Here is a 17,881-nt window from a genome sequence, read left to right as displayed (position 1 = left end):
ATTGCAAACATCTACAGATGTTCAGTTCAGAGTCTCTACACAAACCAAAGTAAGTGGAGACAGTAAAACTATCATGAAACATCTGCACAAACTTACACAAACGCAAGATTAAAAAGATAGTAACGCTTTAGGCAGCGGGACGCGATTGTGGTGCCCAAAAACTGTTCACTAGGTTCTTCTGAGCCAACAGCTTAGTGGGGTGTGATGTGTGTTTGGGATTTCACTGACTGAGGCGGGGAGTTATTTGGACCAATGCACTTCAGCTTTACTGCCGAGTCCATCAGCTGAACAACAGCAGCTTATCCAGGTAAGAGCCGCATGTTCCCTTTATAAAATATTTAACATATATATACGAGATATATTGCTTTTAAATATCTGCCATATGCATGTCTAGTTTATTGCAAAGCAGACTGGATTACATTTCAGTGGTTATAAATATCTTATATGACTGTGCGGCATGTGCGCTTTCTGCATGCCATCATTATTTTAAGTAAGTTGTGAGTAACTAATGCGAATTGTTACTGGTTAAATAAAAGCAGTGAGTAAACAACTGTCCTGTAACCAGTTAATCTGGACAGACAAATCAAACCCCAGACCCCGAGCTGTCTGATCATGTGTGTAGTGGTGTGTTAGCCTGCTAACACTAGCAGTGCCATCTCCACTTGCCCCCTGTCTTCAGTGTGCCTCTGTTCGCCTGGAGATCTCCATTGTCCCCCCTCTGGGGTCTGACCCCCTCCGTCACCTGCGCTGAACTCTAAACGCGTGTTAGAAGTGATTTATTTTATCATGTGGCTAGTTCGGCGCGTTAGCTGCTAGCGCAGAAATCTGATGGGCGTCAACATAAACACATCTGTTTGGAGCTCTACATAAACATAAACCTTTTAAATGTAACCATTTAAATAGAATGGACACTTATCAGTTTTTGGGGAGCACTACAGTAAAGCTGTATACGTTTACAATATTTAACTGCATTAGGTAGCATGAACTAACATGAACAATATTTTACTGCATTTATTAATCTTGGTTAACTTAATTTAAAAAGTAAAAGTTGTGTTTGTTAACATTGGTTTATGCATTATGAACTAACAATGAACAATTGTAATTTTCTAAATTCACATTAACCAATATTAATAAATACCGTCAAATGTGTTGTTCATTATTAGTTTATTATACCTAATGCATTTATTAATGTTAACAAATAGAACCTACCAATTTGTGCTTTTCCTTGAAAAAGTTACCACGATAAGTGTAGTTTTCGTTAATACAAAATAATTCTGTAACATTAATATGGAATCTTTTGGTCACTTTAATTTCTGACTGTGGTGGTGAAAGCCAAGTCATTACAGATTAATTGTATTAAAAGTAACTGTAATAACTGTGGAATTTTGCCAAATTATAATTGCCTTGACCAGGGTTAGAAATTAAGAGGGCTTGGGGCAAAAATGCACTCAAAAGTGAAAAAATAAATGCCCCTGAAATTCAAAATGTGGGGGCAGAATTTTTTAAAAGAATATCTCAGCTGTGTAGGTCCATAAAATGCAAGTGAATGGTGGTCAGAACTTTAAAGCTCCAAAAAGCACATTAAGGCAGCATAAAGATAATCCATCAGGCTCCAGTGGTTAAATCTATGTCTTTTGAAGCAATATGATAGGTGGGTGTGAGAAACAGATCAATATTTAAGGCCTTTTTTTACTGTAAATTCTCCTCCCTGCCCAGTGGTGATATGCACAAATGTGAATCGCCAAAACCAAAAGAAGAATGTTACATTTCTTTTTTTTTTTTTATTAATAACATCTGATGTAGTTATTGACATTCTATTCTAAGCCTAATTATAAACCTTATCACATAAATTATTTGGCGATTTATTTTTATGGGTAGGAGTAAATATTTGCATTCTTATTATTCAGATTGAGAACTTAATGAATTGATTCAGATTTTTAAATTCCCCTTTTCTCCCAATTTGGAATGCCCAATTCCCACTACTTAGTAGGTCCTCGTGGTGGCGTGGTTACTCACCTCAATCCGGGTGGCGGAGGACAAGTCTCAGTTGCCTCCGCTTCTGAAACCGTCAATCGGCTCATTGTGCATGACACCGTGGAGACTCTCAATATGTGGAGGCTCATGCTACTTTCCGCGATCCACGCACAACTTACCACGTGCCCCGTTGAGAGCGAGAACCACTAATCACGACCACAAGGAGGTTACCCCATGTGACTCTACCCTCCCTAGCAACCGGGCCACTTTGGTTGCTTAGGAGACCTGGCTGGAGTCACTCAGCACACCCTGGATTCGAACTCGCGACTCTAGGGGTGGTAGTCAGCATCAATACTCGCTGAGCTACTCAGGCCCCAAATGAATTGATTCAATTTAAGTATTTGAATAAAAGGATGACAGTATAATTTTAATTTAAAAAAATTATTTTTAAAAAAAGCCCTCATACATTTATAATATTTTTTTTTTTTTTTTATTCCCCGGAAAATCAAATCCAGAGGGCAATTATTGCCTCTTTATGGAAAAGTACATTTCTGACACTGACCGTGGCATATTTTTGTTAGGGTTATTTTGGTTTACTGCTTACAATGTACAATTCCCAATTAATGTGGCTTGATCTGCTTTTTTCCCTTTTAAACTCTACAGTTCACATACCAAATACATTGTGGTCATTTAGATAAGAAATATGTTAACTACACTAATGTTTTGGATGTGCAGTGGTAGATGATGCCCAGCAGCACTAAACCTTTTATCATGCTTAAACATTATCTCATAACAGATACAACACAGTAATTTTCCAACACTTAAACAAAAAATTTGACTATTAAAGAAAGTTTAGTTTAAGAAAAGTAGTTTACCACGAAACAAAGTTAACAACATACTTTTAGAAAAGCTGAAGTTGTATGAGGTTGTGCATTGTGTTTTTCCTGCAGAATTTTGGAGCTGTGGTATCAAGATGGATGGTGACAATGAAGCCAAAGGTAAAGAACCGCCATGTCTTGTTCAAGTCTTTCATGAGCAACCTCACATCCTTTAAATAAGACATACTGTGTAATAGCTTTTGAAATGCTGTCATTAATTAGATGGTGGAGAGTTTTTTTTATTTGTGGTGGTTAGAATATTTTTTGATTCACAGTGCTACTTTGACAAAGCCAGTATAATGTTTCAGTGTAAAAGTTTAATGACGTTTAAAGCACATCACTGCCAAAGATTTAATGGAAAAGTCTGTTAAGAATGTGTGCATTCTCTCAAACCTTCTGGGGACAAAATTTAATTTGAAACTTTCTGCTGGGTAGAATATGATTTCATGTTTCCTTTTAAGATGTGTGATATATTTTTTTTTTCTTCTTTTTTTTTTTTTCTTTTTTTTTTCTGGAAAGTAGCCTAATGTTTAAAGTATATTGTCTTGTTTCTAAGTTTTAAGGCAGTCGTGCATTCCATACTTTAACTTTTGTGGAAAGAAAACTATTGAATAGTGAAAAGAATTGAATATTGAATATAAAAAGTGAGTGTATTCATAAGAATATTTTTCTGATAAATGCTTCCTTGGTGTATAGGTTGGTTTTTGCTTGCTGTGTAAGGTAATAGCATGTTGTTTTCAGGCAAGGTGAGTGACCAGGCGATGCAGAACCCACAGGTATTGGCTGCTCTTCAGGAAAAAGTCGACAGTGTCTCACATAGTGCTTCAGTCATGGAGAGGTAAGCAAGTGAATCATTGAAGCACTTTCTTACACTCTAAAGTTTAGGCTCATAAACTTTTAAAAGGGGAAGAAAAAATGTCTCACTTGTATAAATAATGCCACTTGATACAAGCCCCTATACTTGATCACCATGAACAAAATTATGCAAGATAAAAGAGAATCGGACCCAGGATACATTTAATACAGGTTATGTTTTTTATGATGATGGGTCACCACTTTATGTCCAATGTAATATCTGGGTCCCGAAGCAAAACAAGTTGAGAACCACTGATCAGAACTATTGCATTTTACATATCTAAGCAAACAGCATATCGTTGTTGGCTTGCCTGTTCTCATTGGATAGATAATAAGTGATATGCTTTTCCAGTTTTTTTTAATGCCTAGTTACATCTTTGTTTTTAATCTTTCCTATCTGTAGTAAAGTATTTTCCCTGGAAATTCCCAGAATTGACCATGTATCAAAAACCAGCAAGCACCAGCTGCTCACTGTATTCACTTGACAGAAATGCTGTCATGTCTTATTAAAACTCTCAAGTCATCAGTTTGTAATTATCATTCATCCCGAATGTGCATGAAAGGTTTAATGATGCACATAACAATCTCGCAAACTTTTAATGATTACACAGGATTTAGAGTTGTTAGAAGCTGCTAATAACTCACAGCCTTCAAAGAGTGCAAGTAAGATTCATACTATGATGAGAGGATAATGATGCTCATGGGTACAAGGCAGAAAGTTAGCTGTATTCATTTGACCGTATCGTTAAATTATCTAGCAGTCTACTTTCGTTAAAACAGAATCAGTGATAAACAAACCTTATTATAACCCCCTGTCAGAGGTGGGTAGAGTAGCCAAAAACTGTACTCAAGTAAAAGTACAATTACTTAAAAAAAAATAAAAAAAAAAAAATTACTCAAGTAGAAGTAAAAGTACTAACATAAATAATTACTTGAGTAAGAAAGTATCCAATTAAAAGAGTACTCAAGTAGTGAGTAACTCGTTACTTTCACAAATGACATAATGGACGTTTACTCCCATATATTCCATTACATAATACACATTTAAGATGTATTACAGAATTATTATTATTATTATTATTATTAATGGAAATTCTGTCATCATTCACCATCATGTTGTTCCAAACCCATATGACTTTCTTTTTTCCATGCAACACAATAAGGAGATATTAGACAGAATGTTTGCCTGAGTCACTATTTACTTTCAATGAATGTGTTTTTTGTTCTCTCCTTATTTTGAAAGTGAATGGTGAGTGAGACTGACAGTCCCTAACATTCTGTCTAACATATTTTGTTTTCCACATAATGCAAAGCATCACACTGGATGAGGGTAGAGAAATGATGACAGAATATTAAATTATGGTTGAGCAATCACTTTAAAGAGATAGTTTACCCAAAAATGAAAGTTCTCTCATCATTTACTCACCCTCATGCCATCCCAGATGTGTATGACTTCCTTTCTTCTGCAGAACACAAATTAAGATTTTTAAAAGAATATTTTAGCTCTGTAGGCCAAAATTTTGATGCTCCAAAAAGCACATAAAGGCAGCATAAAAGTAATCCATAAGACTCCAGTGGTTAAATCCATGTCTTCAGAAGTGATATGATAGGTGTGGGTGAGAAACAGATCAATATTTGTCATTTTCTGCTAGAAAGCAGTGGGCGATATGCAGAGAAGAATGTGAATCACCAAAAACACAAGAAGAAGAATGTGAAAGTGATCTGTTTCTCTGTTTCTCATCCACACCTATCACATCGCTTCTGAAGATACTGATTTAACCACTGGAGTCTTATTATTTTTATGCTGACTTATGTGATTTTGTTTAGCTTTATAATGTTGGCACCCATTCACTTGCATTGTATGGACCTACAGAGCTGAGAAATTCTTCTAAAAATCTTCATTTGAGTTCAACAGATGAAACAAAGTCATACACATCTGGGGTGGTATGAGAGTGAGTAAATAATGAGAACTGTAATTTTTGGGTGAACTATACCTTTAAGGGCTCTTATCAGATCTGGATGAATTTGTCAATAAGAAGAGAGGTTTGGAAACATTTCTAGTAAATATTACAGTGAAAATGTCCCACAAGGACATTATATATAATGCTGAAATATAAACCAAAGCAAGATCATGCTTTATTAATGCCTTTCACTATTTCATAGCTTTTAAAGTCCTGTGTGGATTCTTATTTCAGTGTCTTAAGTATTTAGATCCTTAGTTCTGTACAGCTGTACCGCCGCACTCTAGTGTGTAGGTCACCAACTCTGGTGGTGGAACACTCGCTGTGTCTGAAACCGCCCCCTATCCACTGTAGTGCACTATTTCGGGTGTCTGCCATTTTGTAGTGGTGTCTGAATTCTGAGTGAGCCACTCGTTCCTTACTTTTGTTCACTCATTCTTACAATGCACTCTAATTTGAAGTGCACATTTGATGTACACTTGACAATGGTTATTTTCCCACAATCCACCACGGGGAAGACGTACGAGCTGGGAGTTTACTGCTTCCTTCACTCCTGCAATGTTTTATTTCATGCTGAACGTAGTAAATGACTTTTTGACGAATCATTACTTGATTAAAATAACATAATAACATAGAGAGAGACAAAACATACAGATACATTTTAAAATGTACTCATTATTTGATAATGTATTTACTCTTTATGTTAACACACAGTATATATTAAAAATGAAAAACAGAATGAAGATTTATTGTATTAACATATTATTTAATAAGAATAACAAGTAAGGCTCAAATATTTTAAAAGTTTATATGTGATGTTGTTTCTGTGACAGCCTCAGAGCTCCGACACTCGGTGTATACGTCAGCGTCCGAATCACTCATTTTGTTCACTTACTGCTGAGACATAGTGCACTAACTGCCATTCACTATATATTAAATAGTGAATGAGTGAACGATTGCGGACACAGCCACTCTCTTCACCATACGATCGCCTCGCGCCCGCAGATCTCTCACGCGCGCGCCCGGTGCACCTCGCTGTGCACGCGCAGAAATGCTGTCTGTTCGTGCTCCAGTTGTCGATTACACGAATGGCAGTGATTTACACTTAACTTGGATGTTTACATGGATTTATAGTTAATCCGCCTGAAGTAGCTGCAATAGTTTCTAGTAAATGCGTAAATACTGCTCATGACATGCGGGACGCGGGACAAAGCGCACTGATATATTGCTGCACTGATTTAAAGATGTTCACTTAAAAACGGATGTCATAAGAGCCCAGTTACAGAATCACCCTGAAAATGACCATCACATTACACAGAAAAGCCCGCGTTAGGATTTGAGCCAAAATTTACCTCAGCTGCTGCCTTAAGTTGAAGCTGTGATTTTAATCTTGAATTATCCGCTTGTCTTGGTGTTAAATTAAGGCATTGCATGACGAAACTAATCTTTTTTTCACTGTGAGGAGTGAAGAAAGTGTTTCACTTTGTTTGAAGAGTTTGATGCTGCAGCAATGATTGAGTGACAGTCTGTGACAGCAGCATGTGCAGCTGTATGAATATCCGCTCTCCTAAAAGTCCCATTCAGTAATCTCTCAATAAATTACACATTAATTAAAATTAAACCCAGTAATGTAACGACATGAACGCCACCCATTGTAAAGAAGTAAAAGTAAAAAAAAAAATCATTAGAAATGATAGTAAAAAGTACCCACTTTTTTTTCCAAAAAGTTACTCAAGTAAATGTAGCGCGTTACTACCCACCTCTGCCTCCTGTGCTGTTTGCATGAAACACATGACTTGGGTTATGAGAGATGAAATTCACAATGTGATTTGAAAAGAGATCTTGTACTGTTGACCCCAGAGAGCAGGGAAATGCACCAGTCCAGCTTTGCATTACCGGACACCCATCTGCTCATGTCTGCCTTCTCTTTCCCTCCCATCTCCTTCTGTCCAGCTTACCCAAGTCTGTGAAAAGAAGAGTCCATGCCTTAAAGAACCTTCAGGTTAACAGCATGCACATTGAAGCCAAGTTTTATAAGGAGGTGCATGAGCTGGAGCGGAAGTATGCCGCTCTTTATCAGCCGTTATTTGACAAAGTAAGTTGTTGTGATTTTGTATGGTATGTTTTTTTTTAATATATATATATATATATATATATATATATATATATATATATATATATATATATATATATATATTTATATATATATACTTTAAATACATATTTGTTCCTGTTAGAGCCATCATGTGCAATCTTTTTGTGTGTTTCTAGAGAAAAGACATTGTCTCTGGAAAAGTGGAACCAACTGATGAGGAGTGCGAATGGCAGAGTGAACATGAGGATGAAGAAGCATTAGCAGTGAGTATTATCTCTCCACTCACATTGAAGCCAGACCATATGCTGACAGTAGTTAGCTCTTTGAACCGTATTCTTAGACAACTTTCTTTTTCAGGAAGATTTGAAGAAGAAAGCTGCTATAGAGGAAAAGACAAAGGATGCTAATGAGGAGACACCCAAGGGAGTTCCAGAGTTCTGGCTCACCATATTCAGAAGTGTGGACATGTTGAGTGATATGCTGCAGGTGAACCAGCAGAACATCAGATATTCTCAGCTGCTGAATTATTTGTCGTCTTTTCTGATTGATTATTTAATGTTTTCTTTTTGCCCTGTAATGTTGAATTGGCATTATATGTCTCATTATGAATTTACTTAAGACAGATATGATCATGGTAAAAAATTTTGTTTAAAAAGCATATTTGTTAAGAAAATATACTATACTTAAATATACTTATGCTGCCCAAAATGCTCTCTGTCTCAACAGGAACATGATGAGCCAATACTTAAACATTTACAAGATATTAAAATGATATTTTCTGGTCCAGATCAGCCCATGGTAAGGACAATGTATTAACACTATGTCCAAATCAGGAGTGAATTTTTGTCCAAACCCGCCACGACAAGCGGCGAGCGACAGGACATTTTGTTGATCACTTTTTCTGTTTCTGCTGCATTGCACTGTAGCCATGTCCACTGTGAAATCTCATTGATCCAACATTCTGAAGTACATAACAGTAAATTAAACATCAAATATATCCTGATTGGCTGTGATTGTGTCACATGGGCACATTTTTGCATGCAATGTAAACAGACAAATTGCTTATTGCTGGAAACGTTTCCTGTAATGCCTGGTTAGGACACTGTGTAAGCGTTTTTGTTGAATTCAAAATGAATGTGTATAGAAACCTGTGAAGAAATTAAAATCTGAATAGATTTAATTCTCTGTTGCATTAAATTGAGATCTGAATAGATTTCAACGTGCTACATGAGATTAATATCTGAATAGATTTAAGCCTCTGTTACATCATATTACAAGAAAAGTTCACCCAAAAATGAAAATTCTCTCCTCATTTACTCGTTCTCACGCCATCCCAGATGTGTATGACTTTCTTCTGCTGTACACAAAGATTTTTTGAAGAATATTTCATCTCTGTAGGTCCTCACAAAAGTGAATGGTGGCCAGAACTTTGAAGCTCAAAAAGAAAATAAAGGCAGCATTAAAGTAATCCATAAGATTCCAGTGGTTAAATGTCTTCTGAAGCAATATTGATAGGGGTGGGTGAGAAACAGATCAATATTTAAGTCATTTTTTACTATAAATGTCCACTTTTACTTTCATATTATTCTTCTTTTGTTTTTGGTGATTCACGTTCTTCGTGCATATTGTCATCTACTGGTCTGTGTTGGTCAAAGGTGGAGATTTATAGGAAAAAAGGATTTAAATATTGATCTGTTCCTCACCCACACCTATCATGTCACTATAGAAGACATGGATTTAACCACTGGAGTCTTATATGGATTACATTTATGCTGCCTTTATGTGCTTTTTTTGAGCTTCAAAGTTCTGGCCACCATTCACTTGCATTGTATGGACCAACAGAGCTGAAATATTCTTCTAAAATATTTGTTTGTGTTTAGCAGAAGAAAGAAAGTCATACACATCTGGAGTGGCATGAGGGTGAGTAAATGATGAGAAAATGTTCATTTTTTTAAAGGTGCACTCAGTAACTTTTTGTTTGTCATCTTGGACTTACAGTGACACCTAGTGGTGGGGATGCAGCTTCATTCAAAATCAGTAGTGTCCAGTTACAGATGCCATTATAGAAATTCACAATTCACAATCAGCCATGATTCATTTAACCCAAGAGTGAAAGTGTTCAATAACAAGACGGTTACTGAGATTAAGCGAGTAGGATTCATGTGATTCTAAAATGGCAGCTTTTATAAGGTTACTGATATGACTGGAGTCTTCATCTCATGTGAGTGGTCATGATTTTATACGTATGTTTCAAAATTACAATTAATTTCTTTAGGAGTAACATTTTTTAATGGGGAAACATTATTGAGTGCACCTTTAACAATCCCTTTAAGGTCTTATCAAATTGCTAACACATGCTGCTTGTATCATTTTACAGTTGCAATATGTATGTATTTTTCAATCTTTGGACAGAGTTTCACATTAGAGTTTCATTTTGAACCCAATGAATACTTCACCAACACAGTCCTCACAAAAGTATACAAGATGAAGTCAGAGCCAGATGCAGAGGATCCATTTTCATTCGAGGGACCTGAAATCATTGACTGTGAAGGGTGAGCAATCACTCATATTGTACTATAACTACTCAGATTTTCAGCTGCGTTTCATTCTAGCATCAGGTTCCTTGACACAGTTTGTCATTTTACATCTACTCCTGTTTGCAGGTGTGAAATTGATTGGCACAAAGGCAAAGATGTGACCGTCAAAATGATCAAGAAGAAGCAAAAGCACAAAGGCAGGGGGACAGCGAGGGTAGTCACCAAACAAGTGCCCAATGACTCCTTTTTCAACTTTTTCAACCCTATTAAAGGTACAAATTCAGAATATGACAGATGTACATGCTAACTTTTATGAAAGCGTATAACAGGTGACTCATATTAGAAGGTTGAATGATACATTGGGAAATCATAGGCGGTAAGGTTTAATTTTTTGCTGTCTAAGTCTCAAATGTTATAGAATGTGAATATAATAATAGACAATAATTCCTCACATTGATAAAGTGCTTCTCTGGATACTTCCACTCAAAGCAGTTTATATAAAGTTGTAGGGAGAATCTCCTCAACCACCTCCAGTGTGCAGCACCCACCTTGATTAAGTGATGGCAGCCATAGTGTGCCAGAACACACACCAGCTATTGGTGAAGAGTGAAGTACAGTGATATAGCCAGTTATATAGGGGATTATAATTATATAAAATATATAGGGAATTATTAGGAGGCAGTGATGAATTGAGACCAATGGTGGAAACATAGCCAGGACACTGGCCACCAAGAAATACCTATGATTTTTATAGCTTTACATCTCATCTGATGGACGGTGCCTTTTTACAGTATAGTGTCCCTGTCAATAGACTGGGGCATTAGGACACACACAGACAGTAGGTTGAGCACCCCGTGCTGGCCATAATAACACCTCTTCCAGCTGGTCTCCCATCTCTGTCTCCCATTCTGATAAATGAAATGGGGGGTGGTGGGGTGGGGGGGAGTGATAAGGTGGAAGGGACACTTTAGAAAACATTATTGTGGTGATGTTGGCATGGCCAAGCGACCACTGTGACAAGGTCTCTGACTTAAACGTTCAATACAAGTCTTTTATTTTACACACTTTCACACTCTGCTGCGTGTGTCCCTCTCTCTCTCCTCCGGCAGTGTGGACTCCCTTTTTATCCCTCTCCAGCTGTCAATGTAACACAGAACAGCTGTTAGAGATAATTTCCCACAGGTGTCAATCCTTACCGTTCTTCCTCTCCCGGCCTCGCTCTCCACAGACGTTGCTCGGCCACTCTCACATTACCACAATTATATTTTGAAACTAACATGTTTGACTGTAAAGACATTAATAACACTTATAAATCATGTGGAGATTGGTCATGCTTCTAAATCTTACCAAAAGACTACTAACAGAAATAGTTCAGCAAAGCACATCCCCCGTTAAAATTTGCAGACTGTTTAATTAGGTTATTATACTTCTAAATTATGTTTTTTGACATTTATTTAGTATTGTAGGACAATTATTTACTTCAGTATTTTAATTATTAAGAATAAGTGAGGAACACAAATATTGAAGCAACAATATCAGTGTGCAGACATGCTGCACTGTATCCTGCACTTAGGTTGGATGTGCACACTTTTTTAGACAATAATTTTTTCTACAGTTACTCTTTTAAAAATGCATGAAGTCACCAGTATTTTTATTTTCCTTTTTAGTTTCACCAGATAAAGAGTTGGTGAGTATTGTGTTTCTTTGAGGTTTTTTGTTTTTGTTTTATCTTAACCAGTTTAGTTTTAGCCATTCATTTACTTTTTAAATTAAAAACTGTATATGGTTTTCCAGTGTAAGATGTCACTGTCTGCCTTATTAAAACCATTGCATTTACTTTTCATCTCCAAATGAACAATGAAGCTGATTGAATACCTGTGTGTGTGTGTGTGTGTGTGTGTGTGTGTGTGTGTGTGTGTGTCCTTTTTAACAGGATGAGGATTCGGAGTACACCTTAGCCACAGATTTTGAAATTGGTCATTTCTTCCGGGAACGAATCGTACCGAGAGCAGTTTTGTATTTCACAGGAGAAGCTCTGGAGGATGATGAGAGTGTATGTATTTGGCCAAAAAACCTTCGGTCTTAAGAAGTCTATGATTCAGCAGAATGCTTTCAATGAACATCCATTTTGTAAAGTTTGTGTCTGTTCTTAATACCTGACAGTTTGAGGACGAGGAACTGGATGAAGGTGAAGAGGAGGTGAATTTACCATTGATGTATTATTTAATGACAACTGGAGAATTAAATGTTCTGTAAAACTTTGCAATGAAATAACTCCTGTTTTGTGTGGTATTTTTGTTGGTATTGTGATGTAACTGTGTTTTGTGTGAAATAGGACCAAGATGAGGAGGATGAAGATGATGAGGAGGAGGGAGAGTTAGATTCAAAGGTCAGTTTGGATTTAGATTCCAACTTAAGCTGTGTAGTTGATTAAAAATGAACTATTGCATTGTCTCTGAGCATCATTTCATGCAGTACTCCTCAGTCTCTGTAACTATTTATTTTCTCTTTTCTTCTGATGAACATTTGTTGGTAATTTGCATGTCAGATGATTAATAGTGATTTGTTGTTGTTCTCCAACCCCCTCCTTTACTCTAGTTACAGGCATAAGTCATTCTCATCTCATACATTTTTAGGTAAGAAAGAAATGTCATGAATCCATTCCAGATTGGTGCTGTCATGCCTCCGCCTCCACACAACACCCCCACCCTCCGCCCCCCATCTTCATCCCTGTCCATATGTCTGCTATCCCATGCCCACAGCAACCCTGTAACATTGGACTAAACTAGAGGTCGACCGATAGTGGGTTTTGCCGATAACTAAGGTGGTGGAAAAGGCTGATAACCAATTAATTGGCCGATAGTTTTTAAAATCAATTAATAGAATGTAAATTGGGGGGGGGGTCTCAATGTGACTGGCACAGACACAAGAGTCAAAGATGAAAAATTCCCAGATACAGTATATTGTTTACCAAAATCCCAATAATAATAATAATATAATAAAAAAAAAATGAAGATTTGGTGCAGAATATGAACCTTTTAATTATAAACAAGCCCATAACACATCGGGGACTCTTATTTTGAAATGACAGTGACGTGGCTCCGTTACAAGGCTCTGTACTCAAGTATTAACAAAATTAAGCTTTTTATACCCTAAATATTCACCAGATGAAGGTTTTTGTATATACAGTACTGTGCAAAAGTCTTAGGCGCATTATATTTTTCACAGAAACATTTGTCTTAAAATGGTTATTTGGTATATTCTGCTTTTAATGTATCAGTAGGAAATATCAGTTTTAGATTTCAACATTCCGTTTGCAAATAGATTGAATAGAAGAAGAACAAAGAGCCCTACAACAGCTGGTATGGCCCCCACAGGGCCCGGATCTCAACATCATTAAGTCAGTCTGGGATTACATGAAGGGACAGAAGCAACTGAGACAGCCTAAATAGATAGAAGAACTGTGGCAAGTTCATCAAGAAGCTTGAAACATCCTATCTGCCAACAACCAAGAAAAACTGTGTCCAAGTGCACCTAGGAGAATTGGTGCTGTTTTAAAGGCAAAGGTGGTCACACCAAATATTGATTTAGCCTTTTTATGTTTACTGGACTTTGTATGACATTCATTGCTAAATGAAAACTATTAATGGCCTTATTTTTGAAGACATCCTCACTATGCAACATTTTTCACAAGTGCCCAAAACCTTTGTACAGTACTATATATATTTCACCAGATGATGTTTAAAGAGGAATAAGGTTTATTATTATTATTATTCACAAGATATGAAGTTGGAGACAATGTATGTGCTGACGGGGCATCGCATTTTTCTTTGCATGCCCTCGCTTCATTTTAAAACACTTGATTATCTTATGAAAATAACAAAATATGTATTGAAGTGATGCTAAAAATATGGAGGAATATTGTCAGTGATTAAAGACTTAGATATAGCACATCTCTGGCCACAGAACAATCATCATCGATTTTTGTAGATAACCAATAGTTCCAGAAAGCAACTATCGGCACTGATTACTCAGTAAAACTTATATATCAGTCTACCTCTAGACAAAACCACTCATTTCATGTAATTAATGCCTTGCCCAACATCTCAGTACATGACTGTAAAAGAAAAGAGTTTGTCTTTTGTTTGCCTTTTGGTGAGTCATCCAAGTCATCCAAGGTTTCTCTTCCATGAGCAGGAAAGTTTCATGATTGCTATGTTGTAGAATTTGGGACAAGGTCCTTCCATCCATTTAGCTTTTTCTGTATACCCTGTTTATAGAATCTTACTTAACAGATTTTGTTAGTATTTAATCATTAGCGTCTCGGCATCCTCTTTGGAATTCATACATTTTATTATACATAAAAATGTAACTTATTTCATATCTGCCTATGCAGGGTGATACTAAACCACCAGGTACTGACACTGAAGACTCAATGTGTCTCATTCCCTAACCCTGCATATGCACATATTTGTGTGTTAAACCTGTGTGCGAATGTTTTCATGCCTTTATCATGATTCATATATAAGTTAACACTCAGGAGTTTCAACTGGTTTTGAAAATGGCACACTTGGATCTCCTCAAATCTTGCTGCAGATGCTCTTAAACATAAGCACGTCTTTGGAGCGTGTAAGAATATGTTTGCAGAGAGTGATGAATGGCCGTACTGATGAAGTTGATTATGCTAATTGCTAACTGTGAGAATGCACTCCCTTTTTTAGAAAAATCTGGATTGATCAACATTAGAAAAGGGGTAAGAGCAAATGCACCTGTGAATCCAGCTGAATTTTAGCCTTAAAAACAATTGTGTGCAATTATTAAAGGGATAGTTCAACCAAAAATGAAAATTCTCTCATTATTTTATGGCATCCAAGATGTTTATGACTTTCTTTCTTCTGCAGAACACAAATGAAGATTTTTAGAAGAATATTTCAGCTCTGTAGGTCCATACAATGCAAGTGAATGGGTGCCAAAATTTTGAAGCTCCAAAATACAATAAAAGGCAGCATAAAAGTAATCCATAAGACTCCAGTGGTTAAATCTATGTCTTCAGACATGATATGATAGGTGTGAGTGAGAAACAGATCAATATTAAGTCATTTTTAGCATAAATTCTCCTCCCTGCCCAGTAGAGGGCAATATGCATGAAGAATGTGAATCACTAAAAACACAAGAATGAGAAAGTGTAGTAAATTGGAGATTGACTGAGCAGGGAGGGGAATCTATAGTAAAAAATTAAGAAGAAAAAAAAAGACATAATATTGATCTGTTCCTTAACCACTAGAGTCCTGTGGAGTACTTTTATGTTGCCCTTATGTGGATTTTGGAGCTTCAAATTTTTGGCATTGTATGGACCTACAGAGATGAAATATTCTTCTAAAAATCAGATAAAATAAATTAATCCATATCTGGGATGGCATAAGGTTGAGTAAATGATGAGAGATTTTTTTTGTTTTTTCATTTTTGGGTGAACTTTCCCTATAATGAATGTGCTGGATTTACTGCTTGGTTTCTATAAATGTTTTTGAGTTTTGAGTTCTTAAAATGTTAGTATGTTTTCATAGTAAATCAAACTCTTATTTCGAAAGATCAAGAACATTTTTATTCCTGATGTTAAGACCCCATTAATAAAAATAAATGCTTCAGGCATGGCACATTTTCTCCTGAAGGATCAAGCAGTGGTGAAATGTGCTATCTTCCCATTTAGTGGTGTACAGTATCTGCAGGACCACCTCACCCTCTTATCCTAACTAATAGCTACATTGTTCACATTTTTGTTCCTACATAGATCAACGGAGATGTGTTACTGTAAATGTGCTTTCATTAGCCATTCTGCTGAGGTGAAGATATACAATATCTCCCTGGTTAACCCTCCCTTTTCTCTGATGCTGCTTCTGCCTCAAGTTGCAGTCATAAAGTTATTCTTACTTGATAAGAATTTCTTCCTTCCCCTCCATCCCTCTCTTACATCACTTTTTTCAGAGTGTGGATCCTCAGCCTCCAGAATGCAAACAACAGTAGTTTGGACTGCTCACTCCTGACACTGTTAGTCCCCATCAGCTCGCTAGTGCTGCGTGTAGTCTCAGCTGATTACACCATCCTCACAAAACAACCACAATGATGCAATACATTGGAAAGAAAACAAGTTTTTTTTTTTTTTTCAAATATTGCTTATTTCAAAACTCAACTGCTATAGTACAACAGCACTATAAATAAATTGGGCAATTCCATGCGGTCTGCCTCAGAATGTAGATTTATATAAAAATAAAACAAAACTATTTTTGAATTCATGATTTAGGCCTTGGTTTTGGAATGCAGACATATTTTGAGCATATCTATTTATGTACATTTTGAACAAAGCAGCATGTTTATGCACTTATTTATTAAGAGAAGTGTGTGGACAATTACTAGCTAGCTTACCAACCAACCAATGCATCAATGATACCTTGCAGGCAAGTAGGTAGGTAATCCCTACTTGAGTAATTTGTATTTAATCATATCAGGCCTCTTTACAATGTGGATGACATTTTACAGCATTTGTCTAACATTTCCATCTTTGACTTGCCTCTTGAACATCACGATTAAAAACAAACTCTGCACTTTGTATTTGTTTATGTATATACTGTTTGTATTTAAATATAAGTTTCTTCCATACTGCTGGAATTGCTCAATTTAGAAATTAACAATAGCAAATGGCAGTAGTCTACTGGCATTGGTCACTGAATTCTGAGACGACTGCAGATGATTATATTTCCTGGAGGTCACATCCCCAAGGCTGTTTTTTGAAAAACAATGTCACATCCCAAAGTTATCTGTTTTATTTTGTGACTGGATCTTATAGGTTACTCAGGGTTTTTTATGCCAAGATGACAGTGTACGAGTATCCAGCATTGTGAAAACTGTTGATATTAAATCTAACCTGCAAAATGTTCTCTTTTGCCTTGTAAAGGAAGGTTTTTTTGTATCTAGTTTTACTTAAGAGTTATTTAAATTATTTTCTTCTTTTCCATTATTTTATTATTGTTTTGAACACAGTGTATTGGTCTTGTGCTTCTTGGTGGATCCCTGAGAGAATATGTTTAGCAGATGTATGTACTGTACTGTATCCAGTTGATTATAGCCCCTTGTAGCATTTTTAAAATGCTTTTGCTGTACTGCCCAAGCACTTACTAAAAAATTAAACATGTTTATTGCAAATAAGAGTGAACTGATTTCTCCTCACTATCACCATTTCTTATCAGTATTGAAGTGCCTTTGATTCATTTATCTTTTAGATGTTACAGTTAAGATGTATTTCTTTCAAAGCTTCAGAAAAGGGAGTCTGATGGTAGGCTTACAGTAGCACACTCAGTATCAGTACATTTCAGATCTACATTTAATTCAAGCTAATTTCACAGACACAAAGACCTGTGGTAAGAGAACCATGGTAAACTCTCTCTGCTTATGTAAAAGATAAAAAAAAGGCCAGGCTTTAAGATTTATTCTTTTCAGTGCACTTTTGTTTGCGCTCAGTGTTGAATAAAAAGGATCAAGTCGGGTCTGCTCAAGGAAAATAAGAAGCTATTTTAGTGTTTCTTGATC

The 17,881-nt window shown here is 36.3% G+C and overlaps 1 protein-coding gene across 9 annotated transcripts; it reads left to right on the top strand.

Annotated features, from left to right (window-relative positions):
* The first annotated feature begins 116 nt into the window (after positions 1-116).
* On the top strand, positions 117-17,500 carry LOC127455067 (nucleosome assembly protein 1-like 4). Of its 9 annotated transcripts, none has more exons than XM_051723341.1 (15): positions 117-307; positions 2,925-2,972; positions 3,594-3,690; positions 7,622-7,763; positions 7,940-8,026; positions 8,121-8,249; positions 8,490-8,561; positions 10,176-10,315; positions 10,427-10,572; positions 11,968-11,987; positions 12,234-12,353; positions 12,464-12,499; positions 12,636-12,689; positions 12,905-12,936; positions 16,283-17,500. In XM_051723341.1, exons 2-14 carry the CDS (start codon positions 2,948-2,950, stop codon positions 12,908-12,910), a joined length of 1,074 nt encoding a protein of 357 aa, XP_051579301.1. In that variant the 5' UTR covers positions 117-307; positions 2,925-2,947; the 3' UTR covers positions 12,911-12,936; positions 16,283-17,500. The 9 variants fall into 9 exon arrangements, with proteins under 9 accessions (XP_051579301.1, XP_051579219.1, XP_051579048.1 ...); XM_051723259.1 differs by having other exon boundaries at positions 13,625-17,500; XM_051723088.1 differs by having other exon boundaries at positions 12,899-12,936.
* Positions 17,501-17,881: the final 381 nt, after the last annotated feature.

This window comes from Myxocyprinus asiaticus, chromosome 1 (assembly GCF_019703515.2).
Source record: "Myxocyprinus asiaticus isolate MX2 ecotype Aquarium Trade chromosome 1, UBuf_Myxa_2, whole genome shotgun sequence".
Lineage (NCBI taxonomy): Eukaryota > Metazoa > Chordata > Actinopteri > Cypriniformes > Catostomidae > Myxocyprinus > Myxocyprinus asiaticus.
This window is presented reverse-complemented; position numbering and strand designations above follow the sequence as displayed.